The following is a 14801-nucleotide window of genomic DNA, read 5'->3' on the forward strand; positions in this document are numbered from 1 at the left end:
CGCCTTTTTTCCTGAGTTACCTGTGCAGATGCCATACCATGGCAAGCATGGAGCCCGCTCAGGTAACCATCACCCTATGTCTCCTGGGTGTTGGCAGATGCGGTACGGCTTTGCTACACAGTAGCAGCAACCCATTGCCTTCTGGCAGCAGACGGTGCAGTATGACTGGTAGTCGTCCTCATCGTGTCCGAGGTGCTCCTGGCCACGTCGGCTGGGAGCGCCTGGGCAGACATGGGCGCAGGGACTAAATTTGGAGTGACTTGACCAGGTCATTCTCTTTAGTCCTGCAGTCAGTCCTATTGAACCGTCTTATGGTGAGCAGGCAGGCGATACGGACTGCTAGCAGTCGTACTGTACCATCTTCTGCCAGGCAGGCAAGAGATGAGGATGGCTAGCAGTCGTACTGTACCATCTTCTGCCAAGCAGCCATGAGATGTGGATGGCATGCAGTCCTTCTGCACCGTCTGCTGCCAGCCAAAGATGTAAAAGATAGATGGAGTGGATCAAAACAAGAAATAGACCAGATTTGTTTTGTACTCATTTGCCTCCTCCCCTGTCTAGGGGACTCATTCCTCTAGGTCACACTGCAGTCACTCACAGAGAAGGTGCAGTGAGGTAAATCTAGCCATGTATCAATCAGAGGCCAGGCTAACCTCCTTGTTCCAATAAGAACGATAACTTAGGTGCACCATTTCTTATTGGAACCCTCTGTGAAGTCCTGCCTGAAAAATTCCTTGATGTAAAGACACCCCCTTTGTTGATTTTAGCTCCCTGAAGCCAACCCTGTAAGCCGTGTCGTCAGTCGCCCCTCCCTCCGTCAGAGCAACGGCAGACAATCGTTCCGCGCCTTTTTTCTGTGCGGACACCATACCAAGGCAAGCATGGAGGCCGCTCAGCTCACTTTGGCAATTAGGAGCACATTAAACACCACACGCATTATCCAGCAGTATATGCAGCACCAGAACCTGGCAAAGCGATACCGGGCGAGGAGGCGATGTCAGCGCGGTCACGTGAGTGATCAGGACATGGACACAGATTTCTCTGAAAGCATGGGCCCTGCCAATGCATGCATCATGGTGCTAATGGGGCAGGTTCATGCTGTGGAACACCGATTCTGGGCTTGGGAAACAAGCACAGACTGGTGGGACCACATAGTGTTGCAGGTCTGGGACGATTCCCAGTGGCTGCGAAACTTTCGCATGCGTAAGGGCACTTTCATGGAACTTTGTGACTTGCTTTCCCCTGCCCTGAGGCGCATGAATACCAAGATGAGAGCAGCCCTCACAGTTGAGAAGCGAGTGGCGATAGCCCTGTGGAAGCTTGCAACGCCAGACAGCTACCGGTCAGTTGGGAATCAATTTGGAGTGGGCAAATCTACTGTGGGGGCTGCTGTAATGCAAGTAGCCCACACAATCAAAGATCTGCTGATATCAAGGGTAGTGACCCTGGGAAATGTGCAGGTCATAGTGGATGGCTTTGCTGCAATGGGATTCCCTAACTGTGGTGGGGCCATAGACGGAACCCATATCCCCATCTTGGCACCGGAGCACCAAGCCGCCGAGTACATAAACCGCAAGGGGTACTTTTCAATAGTGCTGCAAGCTCTGGTGGATCACAAGGGACGTTTCACCAACATCAACATGGGATGGCCGGGAAAGGTGCATGACGCTCGCATCTTCAGGAACTCTGGTCTGTTTCAAAAGCTGCAGGAAGGGACTTTATTCCCAGACCAGAAAATTACTGTTGGGGATGTTGAAATGCATATATGTATCCTTGGGGACCCAGCCTACCCCTTAATGCCATGGCTCATGAAGCCGTACACAGGCAGCCTGGACAGTAGTCAGGAGCTGTTCAACTACAGGCTGAGCAAGTGCAGAATGGTGGTAGAATGTGCATTTGGACGTTTAAAGGCGCGCTGGCGCAGTTTACTGACTCGCTTAGACCTCAGCGAAACCAATATTCCCACTGTTATTACTGCTTGCTGTGTGCTCCACAATATCTGTGAGAGTAAGGGGGAGACGTTTATGGTGGGGTGGGAGGTTGAGGCAAATCGCCTGGCTGCTGGTTACGCGCAGCCAGACACCAGGGCGGTTAGAAGAGCACAGGAGGGCGCGGTACGCATCAGAGAAGCTTTGAAAACCAGTTTCGTGACTGGCCAGGCTACGGTGTGAAAGTTCTGTTTGTTTCTCCTTGATGAAACCCCCCGCCCCTTGGTTCACTCTACTTCCCTGTAAGCTAACCACCCGCCCCTCCTCCCTTCAATCACCGCTTGCAGAGGCAATAAAGTCATTGTTGCTTCACATTCATGCATTCTTTATTCATTCATCACACAAATAGGGGGATGACTACCAAGGTAGCCCAGGAGGGGTGGTGGAGGTGGGAAGGAAAATGCCACACAGCACTTTAAGCACAGCACTTTAAAAGTTTACAACTTTAAAATTTATTGAATGACAGCCTTCTTATTTTTGGGCAATCCTCTGTGGTGGAGTGGCTGGTTGGCCGGAGGCCCCCCCACCGCGTTCTTGGGTGTCTGGGTGTGGAGGCTATGGAACTTGGGGAGGAGGGCGGTTGGTTACAGAGGGGCTGCAGTGGCAGTCTGTGCTCCAGCTGCCTTTTCTGCAGCTCAACCATACACTGGAGCATACTGGTTTGGTCCTCCAGCAGCCTCAGCATTGAATCCTGCCTCCTCTCATCACGCTGCCGCCACATTTGAGCTTCAGCCCTCTCTTCAGCCCGCCACTTACTCTCTTCAGCCCGCCACTTACTCTCTTCAGCCGGCCACCTCTCCTCCCGGTCATTTTGTGCTTTCCTGCACTCTGACATTATTTGCCTCCACGCATTCGTCTGTGCTCTGTCAGTGTGGGAGGACAGCATGAGCTCGGAGAACATTTCATCGCGAGTGCGTTTTTTTTCTTTCTAAGCTTCACTAGCCTCTGGGAAGGAGAAGATCCTGTGATCATTGAAACACATGCAGCTGGTGGAGAAAAAAAAAGGGACAGCGGTATTTAAAAAGACACATTTTATAAAACAGTGGCTACACTCTTTCAGGGTAATCCTTGCTGTTAACATTACATACATAGCACATGTGCTTTCGTTACAAGGTCGCATTTTGCCTCCCCCCACCGCGTGGCTACCCCCTCAACCCTCCCCCCTCCCTGTGGCTAACAGCGGGGAACATTTCTGTTTAGCCACAGGCAAACAGCCCAGCAGGAATGGGCTCCTCTGAGTGTCCCCTGAAGAAAAGCACTCTATTTCAACCAGGTGACCATGAATTATATCTCACTCTCCTGAGGATAACACAGAGAGATAAAGAACGGATGTTGTTTGAATGCCAGCAAACATACACTGCAATGCTTTGTTCTACAATGATTCCCGAGTACGTGTTACTGGCCTGGAGTGGTAAAGTGTCCTACCATGAAGGACACAATAAGGCTGCCCTCCCCAGAAACCTTTTGCAAAGGCTTTAGGACTACATCTAGGAGAACCGCGAATGCCAGGGCAAAGTAATCCTTTCACATGCTTGCTTTTAAACCATGTATAGTATTTTAAAAGGTACACTCACCAGAGGTCCCTTCTCTGCCTGCTGGGTCCAGGAGGCAGCCTTGGGTGGGTTCGGGGGGTACTGGCTCCAGGTCCAGGGTGAGAAACAGTTCCTTGCTGTTGGGAAAACCAGTTTCTCCGCTTGCTTGCTGTGAGCTATCTACAACCTCATCATCATCATCATCTTCTTTGTCCCCAAAACCTGCTTCTGTATTGCCTCCATCTCCATTGAAGGAGTCAAACAACACGGCTGGGGTAGTGGTGGCTGAACCCCCTAAAATGGCATGCAGCTCATCATAGAAGCGGCATGTTTGGGGCTCTGACCCGGAGCGGCCGTTCGCCTCTCTGGTTTTCTGGTAGGCTTGCCTCAGCTCCTTCAGTTTCACGTGGCACTGCTTTGGGTCCCTGTTATGGCCTCTGTCCTTCCTGCCCTGGGAGATTTTGACAAAGGTTTTGGCATTTCGAAAACTGGAACGGAGTTCTGATAGCACGGATTCCTCTCCCCAAACAGCGATCAGATCCCGTACCTCCCGTTCGGTCCATGCTGGAGCTCTTTTGCGATTCTGGGACTCCATCATGGTCACCTGTGCTGATGAGCTCTGCATGGTCACCTGCAGCTTGCCACGCTGGCCAAACAGGAAATGAGATTTAAAAGTTCGCGGTTCTTTTCCTGTCTACCTGGCCAGTGCATCTGAGTTGAGAGTGCTGTCCAGAGCGGTCACAATGGAGCACTCTGGGATAGCTCCCGGAGGCCAATACCATCGAATTGTGTCCACAGTACCCCAAATTCGAGCCGGCAAGGTCGATTTAAGCGCTAATCCACTTGTCAGGGGTGGAGTAAGGAAATCGATTTTAAGAGCCCTTTAAGTCGAAATAAAGGGCTTCATTGTGTGGACGGGTGCAGGTTTACATCGATTTAACGCTGCTAAATTCGACCTAAAGTCCTAGTGTAGACCAGGGCTAACAGAATGTTAGGAACCATTAGGAAAGGGTTATATAAGATGACAGAAAATATCACAATGCCACTATAGAAATCCATTGTACACTTACCCCTTGCATACTGCCTTCAGTTCGGTCGCCTCATCTCAAAGAAGATATATTAGAATTGGAAAAGGTGCAGAGATGAACAAGGATTAGGGATGTGGAACAGCTTCCACAGGAGGAGAGAATAAAAAAGAGTGGTACTGTTCATCTTAGAAAAGAGAAAACTAAGGGGGGATATGACAGAGGTCTATAAAATCACGACTGGTGTGGAGAAAGAGAACAGGGAAGTGTTATTTACCTCTCCCCATAACACAAGAACTAGGGGTCACCTGATGAAATTAATAGGCAGCAGGTTTTAAAACAAAAGGAAGTATTTCTTCACACACAACGCACAATCAACCTGCAGAACTCGTTGCCATGGGATGTTGTGAAGGCCAAAAAGTATAACTGGGTTCAAAAAAGAATTACATAAATTCATGGAGGATAGGTCCATCAATGGCTATTAGCCAAGAGTGTCAGGGACACAACCCCATGCTCCAAGTGTCCCTTAACCTCCAACTGCCAGAATCTGGGACTGGACGACAGGAGTGACTCACTCGAAATTACCTTTATCTGTCCATTCTCTCTGAAGCATCTAGCATTGCCCGCTGTCAGAAACAGGACACTGGGCTACATGGACCACTGTTCTAACCCATTATGGTCATTCTTACGTTCTTATAAGTAGACAGAATGATGTTACAATTGTGTTCACAGTTCTAAAGCTATTCAGAATTGTTTCCCTTTTTAAGCTTTCCTGCTTTTGTAAAAACAAACTACTGTATCTATATTCTTTTTAAATCGCATTTCTGTGTTTTCATTAAAATACTATATTGCCATTACCCAATTCATTTTTTAAAGAACAGCATTATACTCACATTTTTTATATTGCATTGTCACTACAACACCTATAGCACAAGGGGGCTCTGAGCTGGTTGAAGTCTCTAAGTGCTACTGCAGTACAAATAATAAATAATGTCAGAAACCATATAGTTGCCATTAATGCTCCAAAATACTGACATTGTTAAATGAAAGGGAAGGAAAAATATTTCTTAAATTATTGGAAGATATACTGGATTTTTAAAAAGAAATTAAACCCCTTCCTGCCCTTCTTTACTCCCGTTCTATCATTTCCCATTCTTTTCCTACCCCTCCATCCCGTGCCCCACCTTTTCTCCCTAGAGGCCAGCCATACTCTTCTCCCCAGAATAACTACTATATTTTGTTTACGTGTTGATTCTTCTGCACTGCCAGTGATCCACTGGATTTAGGCCCTCATTCTGCATTGGCATCTGTGTGGCTGGACCACAGCACCCATATGAAGCCACATGGATGGCCGTGGGGTTCTGCGTGGGTGCAGCTATTTGCTCACATGGACCACAATGCAGGATGGAGACCTAATTCAGAAAAGCAGTTAACCACATGGTTAGTTAAACTTTGATGAGACTTAAGCACATACATAGGTACTTTGCTGAACAGGGATGAGTTGAGCAGATGCCTAACTGCTTTGCTAAACCGGAGCCTTAGTTTCTCATGAGGCTAGTACTAATAGTCTTTTATTTATTTTGTCTTTTAATCTGAACTATTCACTCAACCCTAATAAAACATCCCAGGCAGTGTGCATCAGGATGGTTATAGTACTGCAGGGGTGGTTTGTGTCACACATCTTTTGGTCTTGTCTCTTATGCCCTCTCCTAAAGCATGCTATAATTGCAAAAAAATGTTTTTGCCTGTCATACTTATTGCTTAAACTGTAAACCTCTTGTCTCTTGATGAGCCTATCCTCTTTCCTTCTCACAAAATGTTGGCAAATGTTTCTCTTTGCGCAAGAAAGATCAATAATTGTTGTTTTTTCTTCTTCCATACCCTGACCATGCAGACAAAGTCAAGGTCTCCTCCTGAAATATCATCATTCCTTCCATGTCCACTTGTGGAAGAGTAGTAGGTCACAATCCTGGTTAGAATTACGAACAACATTACTCCACAGTGGCCTTTAACCCTATTTGTACACATCTTTGTTCAATACAAGGCTCATTTGTAAAGCTCTTAATTAATTCTAACAATAACTGTCAGAAATCTGAAATGATGACTGGTCAACAGTTTATTGCACTCCATGAATTCTGTTTTCTACAGAATATCTGCATAACATCAGTTCAAAATCACGTGTCAATACTTTCTCTTAGGACAAAATTCTCCTCTCCATTTTGTGCTGTGGATGGGACATCCTCATTTGAAACAAGTACAGACTAGGGTCTAGGGATTGTCGGTGTGACTAAGTAATCCCTATTGAGGAGCGGAAATAATTTTGCCAATGGGGAGAATAAAGTTGAAGTCCTAAATGGAACAAAAATGTTTATGACCATTTAAATCTCTTAGTGCAAAAACCATCTACCAAAGATATTTTCAATGATTTTTAACCTCCCAGCTTTGCCCTATGTAACCTTAGAGATGTCTTTAACATCAGACCTTCAAGCAGAGGATACACCTGAGGTGAGGTGATCCATTAACAGTGTGATCCCAGGGTATTGTATTGCTTTCTAACAATCTTTCTAAAAGTTCTCCTTTTCAAAAGCAATAATACTTTGGATTCACACTGTGATCCTATATACGGTGGTAAAAAAATGGCATCAAATTAAGTTTTGTCAATATGGTTGTGGTGGTGTAACCGAGTGCAGGATTTGGCCCTCTGAGGAAGGAAGAAAATCCCTATAAAATATGGAGAGTTGAACTTCTGCTCCTAGACCACTGGAGACAAAGCACTGTACATTGTGGAAGGGTGAAATGTTTAGGATAAATGGAGAGAAGAAATGTTTAAACACATCCAGGCCACTCAGAATAACCATTCTTTCCACATTTAGATCCCTCCTGAAAAGAACACTTCTTCCATAATGCCCACGTGCAGAGTTCATTAATAAATATACCTTTAAAAGTAAGTTATTCCCTTTTCTGGATTTCCCAGTGTGTTTCATTCTTATCTATGCCTGCCTTTTATGTCACAGTCCTACAAGCTACTCTGGGCAGGCACAGAAGTCCTGGAGTAACTTGCAAGATCAGGGCCTTAGATTGTAAGCTGAGGGCAGAAGCTGTTTCTTGTACAGCACAAAACATGTGGTAACCTAAACAAATAATAAATCATAACTTTAGTGGTAATAATGTTATGTAGGGCCTACTCTTCCAAGGGACCAAGATGAGAGCCCTAAATAGTGGCATGAATAGACAATGACTTTGAAAAAGGCCATGTGTTTCATCCCCCTGACTTAGAAGCAAGTTTCCATATCAGTCACAATAAGGCAGAAGAACTGAAGAAATGTTGAATGAAATGAAAAATGACAGTCCTACAAAGTAATATATATTGGTGCAATGGTCAGTATTTAGATGCCTCAGGGTTGAAGTGTCTGTCAACGAAAAAAAGAGGGATTTTTTTTAAATGACATCCATTTATAGTTTAGACTGTAGATCAGGATCTAAGCCAAAACTAAATGTAATAACCATATGGTATAAATTACAGGGGAGGGCAGCTTCACCACAATATATAAACAAATTCTTGAGACACCTAGGTTTGTTTTTGGAGATAGAGGGGATTTATGGTGAAAAAGCAGGAAGACTGGATTAATATAACCCAGAAAATGGCTTTTGTATTGAACCATACAGCCTCTTTCTGTTCCTAACATGTCCTATGTTCTGTTAGCCTGTATCACTATGACATGTTGCCACTGATAACGTCAACACCAGCATCATGAGCTTTCAGACACAGACAGTTCTATACTTTTTTAACAAGCAACCACAGTGTCACTTGTACCTTACCAATTCCTCCATAAAAGCATCTGGAGGCCTGCTGGTTATACTTATAACACTACAGTTGAGAATGCTTATCATATAGCAGCCACCAAGCAGTTGAAACAATGCTTGTTAAAATTCAGCTGATCCTCATTAGGGTGAATGAGGGTCTAATAACAACATGTATTTTGCAAATTCAGCCTTTGCAGAGTCTATATTAGGGTCAAAACTCTAAATTATATTTGTTTTTATTTGTGGTTTTGGGTGTAATGTAATTTTATGCTAACTGTGATGTATTGTCAATATCTAAAAGTAACAGTTACTTTACTTCAGACTCTGAGAAGGCTAAGCAAAATGCCAAGCAAATCAGTTTGCATCAGTACAATTTAGAGGGAAATCTTTACTCCCAATGTCAAGTCTGAAAGCTGTCTTCAGAATTCTAGAGATCACAACCTCCCCCATGTTTTCTTTTACAGAAGACCATGTTTTATCAGATTTATTGCAGGTTAACATAGCATGTCTGACTCCATTGGTCATGTCAAGTTACATCATAGAAAAAGAGGGGAGGAAGGGCAAAGAGCTTGGTTCATAGCTTTACTATTCCCCTAGGAGTCACAAAAGCATTTCTATAACCTACACAGCATGGCAGCACTACAGTTTTCAGCTGTAATGCCTCATATGTTCTAGGCCTTGAAATTTAGCTTGATATTCTCAACCTATGTCTCTTAATGGTTAATTTGTGGTATGTCTTACAAAGAGTTTAGCAGAGCAGCCACTAGCTACATGAGGCAACAAAGTGAGACACTCAGGCCCTTAACTGCACAAATCTCTAAAAGATGGGGAATTGAAAAGAGATCTGCTGAGTCTCCATGTCTAGTAATGAAGGGAAAGGAATGGTCTTGTGCTTAAAGTACAGACTGGGGGGTTAGCCACATTACATCCTATTCTTGGCTCTGCCACAGACTTCCAGTGTGACCTTGAGCATGTCACTTAGGGCCCAATTGTGACCTATAAACAACTGGCTGCATTGAGAATGCAGAAGTGCATCGCCTAAGCAGGCATTCCTGGAGGCAAGCACAATGCTTCATGGGACATAGAGGAAGCACAGCTACTATTACACTCTATGCTCACCATACCCTCTCCCCCATGCATGGTCAGCTCTGCTGGCCTGGTGAAAGAAGGGGAAGTCTTTGCCTGTCCTCCCTGCACACTTTGTCTAGGAATCCTAGGATTACTGACCCCTGTTCAAGCAAGCAAACAAGCAAGTTTCTTTGTGATTCAGTTTCTTGAGATGTAAAATGGAAAATACAAAGGGAAAAATCCCAAGGAAGAATGACCAGAAAAAATCCTAGTTGCCTTACACATATGAAAGTTTTTAACTCCTTATTTGTGTCATGACATTATGGCATGATTTGAAATAGATGTGTTAATTCCAAAATGACATGGTCATCAAACATTGAATTCAATGCTTCAGAAATATAGATGCTGATTCTGTTGTTACAAGAGCCAGCCAAATACCATTCATGATTTCTTTCCTATGAAGTTTAAAACATGCGGGTTAGTCCTGATCAAATTCATACATCTTATTATTCTTTAAACTGTGCTTAAAATATTGTATGTACCATAAGATGACAAAGTGTAGTCCAAACAACTGTAAGTATGTTTTACAGTTTGGGGGCAACATTGGAAATGGAACAGTGCAGAGTTTGGCTCCATGTTTATTTTTCCACTCAGTTTTAGTAATGCAGGCTTCTCCCATCAACTTTCTCATTTTCCGTTTGGCCGATGTTGCATTGTCTTGCATTTTCAATGGCACTGGAATTACCAAGACTGCTTTTGTTTAACACTAACACTGAGCTGAAAATTATATAGAGGACTGTAATGCCAAAACAACTTTTCTTTTGCCTCCAGAGTTGGCCAAATCTTTTCCTCATGAAAATTGGCAGGAAGGATTATTTTAGGAAGAAATCACCCCCAGATTTTCCTCATGGAGATTTCCCCACAGCATATAATTAGAGTGGGTGTTTGGCTTATGGAGTTTAAGACTGTACAATCTCCCCCAAAACTGGCAGACCTATGGGAGTTGCTGGGAGACCAGAGCCAACTGTGCAGAGATTCTGGACTCTCATTTCATTCTCTGGCCTCCAGCAATCCTCCCAATTTCCTGACAGTGGTGCTGCATTAGAGCCAAGCTAAGGGCCCTCTCTGACCTCAGCTGACCCTGCTCTTTACCTCTCTCCATCTCTTTCTGTCCCCTTGGAGTGAGATGTTCTTTGGGGGAGCATCTCAGTGACATCTTTTTCCTCCTTCAAATGCAGGGTCTGCATATCTGATTAACCTTAACACTAGCTATGCAAAATGGAAGAGGTTTCTTACTCCCTTCCCATACTGTACACTGTATAAAAGCTGATCATGATCCACCCTACAGGAATAGGAATTCTATTAAGGAGAATGTCCACTGCTTGTGAAACTTTGTAATTATATAATTCATTCCAAAACTTAGTATTAATACAATGTTTAGGATGATAAACCACACTAAGGTAGGATATGTTAAAGCTGAAAGCTCAATATTTAGAACTTCCCTCTTCTGTTTCTGCCTTGAAATATTGACTCCGAGTCTGAACCAAATTACATTACTTCAATTTTACACTAGAGTAATTAGGATCATCAATTAGTCCTTAGTGTCTCTCTCTCTCTCTCTGTAAAATGTGTGTGTCATTTAGTACCATTTTTAGTATAATACAAATGGGGATTTCTTACACAAATTTACATATAGTAAATTACAGCATTTGCAGTCTTCAGACTTGCTTGAATTTTAAATGTCGTTGATATCTACAAAACAAGCCAAGTTTGAAAAAAAACCCTGTTCAGTAATAGTTTGAAAGTTATGAATGTACCAGGCTGTCAAGATGAATTTTTTTTTTCATTTTATTTTTAAGATCATCTCAAAACCTAGAGCACTTGAGCACTCTAGGAATTAGGAAATAACTTGTAAATGCTGGATGCAGATAATTTCTTGGAGAATTTCACACCAAAAGGAAATTAGATTGCAAGCTTTTTTGGCAGAGACAATCTTTTTGTTCTGTGTTTGTCCAGCACCTAGCACAATGGGGTATGGTTCATGACTAGGCCTCCTAGGTGCTACAGTAATAACAAATAAAAATAACTAATTTATCTGAGCAACTGTAAAATGTGGGGAGAGTGCTTACAACAGAAATTGCACTTTAACTTGCTTTCACTATAGTGGTTGGGATAATTCTAATGAAGTTTACATTACTTGTGTCCTTCAGAATATTTTTCAGTTGCTTTAGATGAAAACTTTTGAAATATGTTTCCATACAGTCTGCATTTCCTCTTAAAGTCATGCCACTTTATATTGCTCTTTAGACATGCTTACAGTCCATGTACAGTATTATCTAATGCACTCTATGTTTTTATTAATGTTCTACAGTTCCGCTCATGAGTAATCTTTGTTTTCTTGCCAGGTAAGTATTATTTCCACTGTGTATTGGATTTTCACTATGGTATATTCAGGAGTTCTAGCCTATATTTCCCTTTAAAATAATAATTCAAAGACAAAACAAACAAAAACAACAAACCATTGAAACTGGACTTTGTACAAAACTGGTGATTTTTCCTTATCTCGTCCACCCTATGCCAGCCAACTTATGGCACTGCTTGGGAATGGACACTCCCCCATCTTTGACCGTGTACTAAGGCTGAAAACCCCATTCATTTTGCCTCCTTCAATGTCAAAGATCAGCTTCTTTCTGAGACACCCGTCAGTCACTCACCCATCCAAGAGACTCCAGTTCCAGCTGTCTTAAATAAAAGCAGATGTACTAGCAAATTATCAAAACAGATAGAATAATCTCAACATAAAGGCATTTCATCATATCCTACAGAAAATATCACTAAGAGCAGTGTAGCTGGGACTGAATTGTGACTGGGAGACTCACAGTTCGGTCTCTACTTTCCCCTTGTTCCACAGGGGAAATACACTGCACCTGCCCTTTTTCTGGCACAGCTTACTTCCCCTCTCCGTTCTTTCTCAGTTGGGCTGGACACCGGGGTGAGGTGGAGAACCAAGTCTCAGCCTATGCCCCACCTCTTCCCCCATTCTCTCATTCACCTGCACAGGAGGGAACAGGAACCCCCGTGTTGGCTACTCTCCCCCCATTCTGCTGCCTGCAATATGGATAACCCATGCAGGAAAGTAAGGGAGCTCCTTACACCCTCTTGCTTCTATGTTCAGGAATGTAGCCAGGGTCACAATCTAGATTTAAGGGAGACAAAACTTGAGTTACAGAGTATGGATATTTTATCTACAGTACAGAAGAGAAAAGTCATTTTCCTTTCATAGCCTAAAACTGTGCCTGCAAGGCCTGCAGCCTATCTGTACCCCAAACTCCTTTCTCAGTTATTTGGCTCATTCAGTTTATATGAAACCTCTGATACTGTGGTTTTGAACCACCAGCAGTCTCTATTGACAGTCTTGGTATACCACAGAATGAAATATTTTAGGAACCAAGCTGAGGGAAGTTAAAGGTGGAGAAGAGGTGATCCATGAAATGATCTTTCTCTTATGTAGTGACCTAAAGGTCAGAGAACCACTGTACTAAACAAGGTCCTTTTTTGTTCCCAAACATGCCATGCATGGATATTCCAGCTTTCCATCATCCTCTGAAATCAGTTTTAGCTAACTCTTGATTCTACTTTATCTTTCATCTGTTTCACCTTTCACATAATTCCCAATACCAGTTCATGACAGGTGAGCTGAGATGGTCAAAGGAGTCTGATGAGTTAACATGATCGTTGTTTCTGAATGACATTCATTTAAACAAGATTGGTTGGTTTGATATTTGACCTACTTTTTAACATATCTGCTTTTTAAATTCCATCGAAAACTTTATACAGTGAGACATCATCAATTTGTACAAAGCAGTAGGAGCCCTATTATAAGATTACTGTATTTTGTGAACTAGGAAGCAAAATAATAAAATAATAATAATAATAAAAGGATGTAAAAAAGGGTCGTGAATACTCCATTACAAAATGCACCTCATTTTTTTGGACAAGTATAGCTTAGTTTTAACTTTTTGTGATAATATTTCATAGCCTAGTAGTAAATGTACTGTAGTATATTTTGTAAAAGTAATAAACTGTTAATGATATGAGACCTTGCTGTTGCTCTTTGCTATTAAATCTTTGCTGGAATGTGAAATGAGGCTGCCAGTTTTTGTGTGAGAGTTATTGGGTATGGGAATTAGTGAAGTGAGAATTAACCACCTGAGATTCTACTGCCTGTGTGTAATTTTCTAAAACAAAAACTTTTAACGCTCGTCATTTCCTATTGGCCAGAGTTTGAAAAGATGCTCAACAGTACAGTATATGACATAATATACCCAAAGCTTCTGCCCAGTATGAATTAATTCTGACAATTCATGAGTGTAATGTTCCTTCTAAGGGGCTTCTTAACATGGCACCAGACATAGACTCTCCAAACAGGGCAACGACATGGAAGTAGGAAAAGGGAAGCCAATAAGCCAGTGTTTTCCATCTTGGGAGTGGGAGTAAATCAGACTCCTTGAGGGTTCCAGATTAGCCTAGGAGAGGTGTGGGGCAGAGAAGAGGAACAGGGGACAGCAGGACAACACAGAAGGAAAGGAATGTGTTTTCCAGTGTGTATGAATGGCTGTGGTCAGTACTGAGTGCAAAATACTAATGAATAATTTGTAACAATCAGAGCTGCGCACATAAGTGATTTTCGGTTTGGTGGCAATTCCAAAAAAGTGTGGGGGGGGGAAATCATGTTGGGTCAATCACAACATGAACTTTTTCAGAATTTTCAGTGAATTAAAAAGTTTTTAAAAAATCTTTTCAGGTGGAACAATGGGTTTCCTTGTGATCTTGAGTATTAAAAACTTTAAAAAAAAATAAAAGTGGAAGGAAATTTCTAAACAAAGTTTTTCCAAATTAAAACTCAAAACGTTTTGTTTCAAAAATGTAGAAATGAAACCTTTTAATTTTTTTGGAGTTTTGTTTTTAGATGGGTTTTTTTTTTTCTGAAACAATTCAGTGAATCTGATACAAATTCACAGAATGTTTCAGTTGCCCTGCATCTGCATTTTTCATTGAAAAGTAATAAGAAAGGAGCAGTAAGAATGGGGAAAGCTGTGTCTATTCTCTTTCCTCTCTGCAATTGTGCTGATCTGGGTATAGTGACAGGCAGCTTCTTGAAACCCACAGTCTTCTTGTGACAGGTTTCAGAGTAGCAAATTTAGTTTGCAAATTAATTCCAGTTCAGCAGTTTCCCGTTGGAGTCTGTTTTTGAAGCTTTTCTGTTGCAAAATTGCCAAAATTTAAGTCTGTTACTGAGTGATCAGAGAGTCCTCTTGTGATGGCCTCTAATATAATTAGCTAGAGAAGCCACTCGTAGACCCAGGAGTCTGTGTCCTGGTTCC

The 14801-nt window shown here is 42.6% G+C and overlaps 2 protein-coding genes across 3 annotated transcripts in view; both read right to left on the reverse strand.

The window, feature by feature from the left end:
• Positions 1-14801, reverse strand: part of NTRK2 (neurotrophic receptor tyrosine kinase 2) — a 277184-nt gene that overhangs the window by 21275 nt on the left and 241108 nt on the right. The gene's annotated exons all lie outside the window — the stretch shown is intronic.
• Positions 2417-4365, reverse strand: LOC125637460 (uncharacterized). Its single transcript, XM_048851916.2, has 2 exons — positions 3563-4365; positions 2417-2974 (listed from the first exon to the last, which is right to left on the reverse strand). The coding sequence occupies exons 1-2, from the start codon at positions 4143-4145 to the stop codon at positions 2823-2825; spliced, it is 735 nt and encodes a 244-aa protein (XP_048707873.2). The 5' UTR covers positions 4146-4365; the 3' UTR covers positions 2417-2822.

Source organism: Caretta caretta, chromosome 5, assembly GCF_965140235.1.
Source record: "Caretta caretta isolate rCarCar2 chromosome 5, rCarCar1.hap1, whole genome shotgun sequence".
NCBI classification, from domain to species: domain Eukaryota; kingdom Metazoa; phylum Chordata; order Testudines; family Cheloniidae; genus Caretta; species Caretta caretta.

What these genes read in the sequence shown, in the direction of transcription:
- LOC125637460 (XM_048851916.2), bottom strand. Translation starts at nt 4,145, where the DNA reads ATGCAGAGCTCATCAGCACAGGTGACCATGATGGAGTCCCAGAATCGC. An exon ending in AGGCAGAGAAGGGACCTCTG is followed by an intron (nt 2,975 to 3,562) that starts GTGAGTGTACCT and finishes TTTCTCCACCAG; the next exon opens with CTGCATGTGTTTCAATGATC.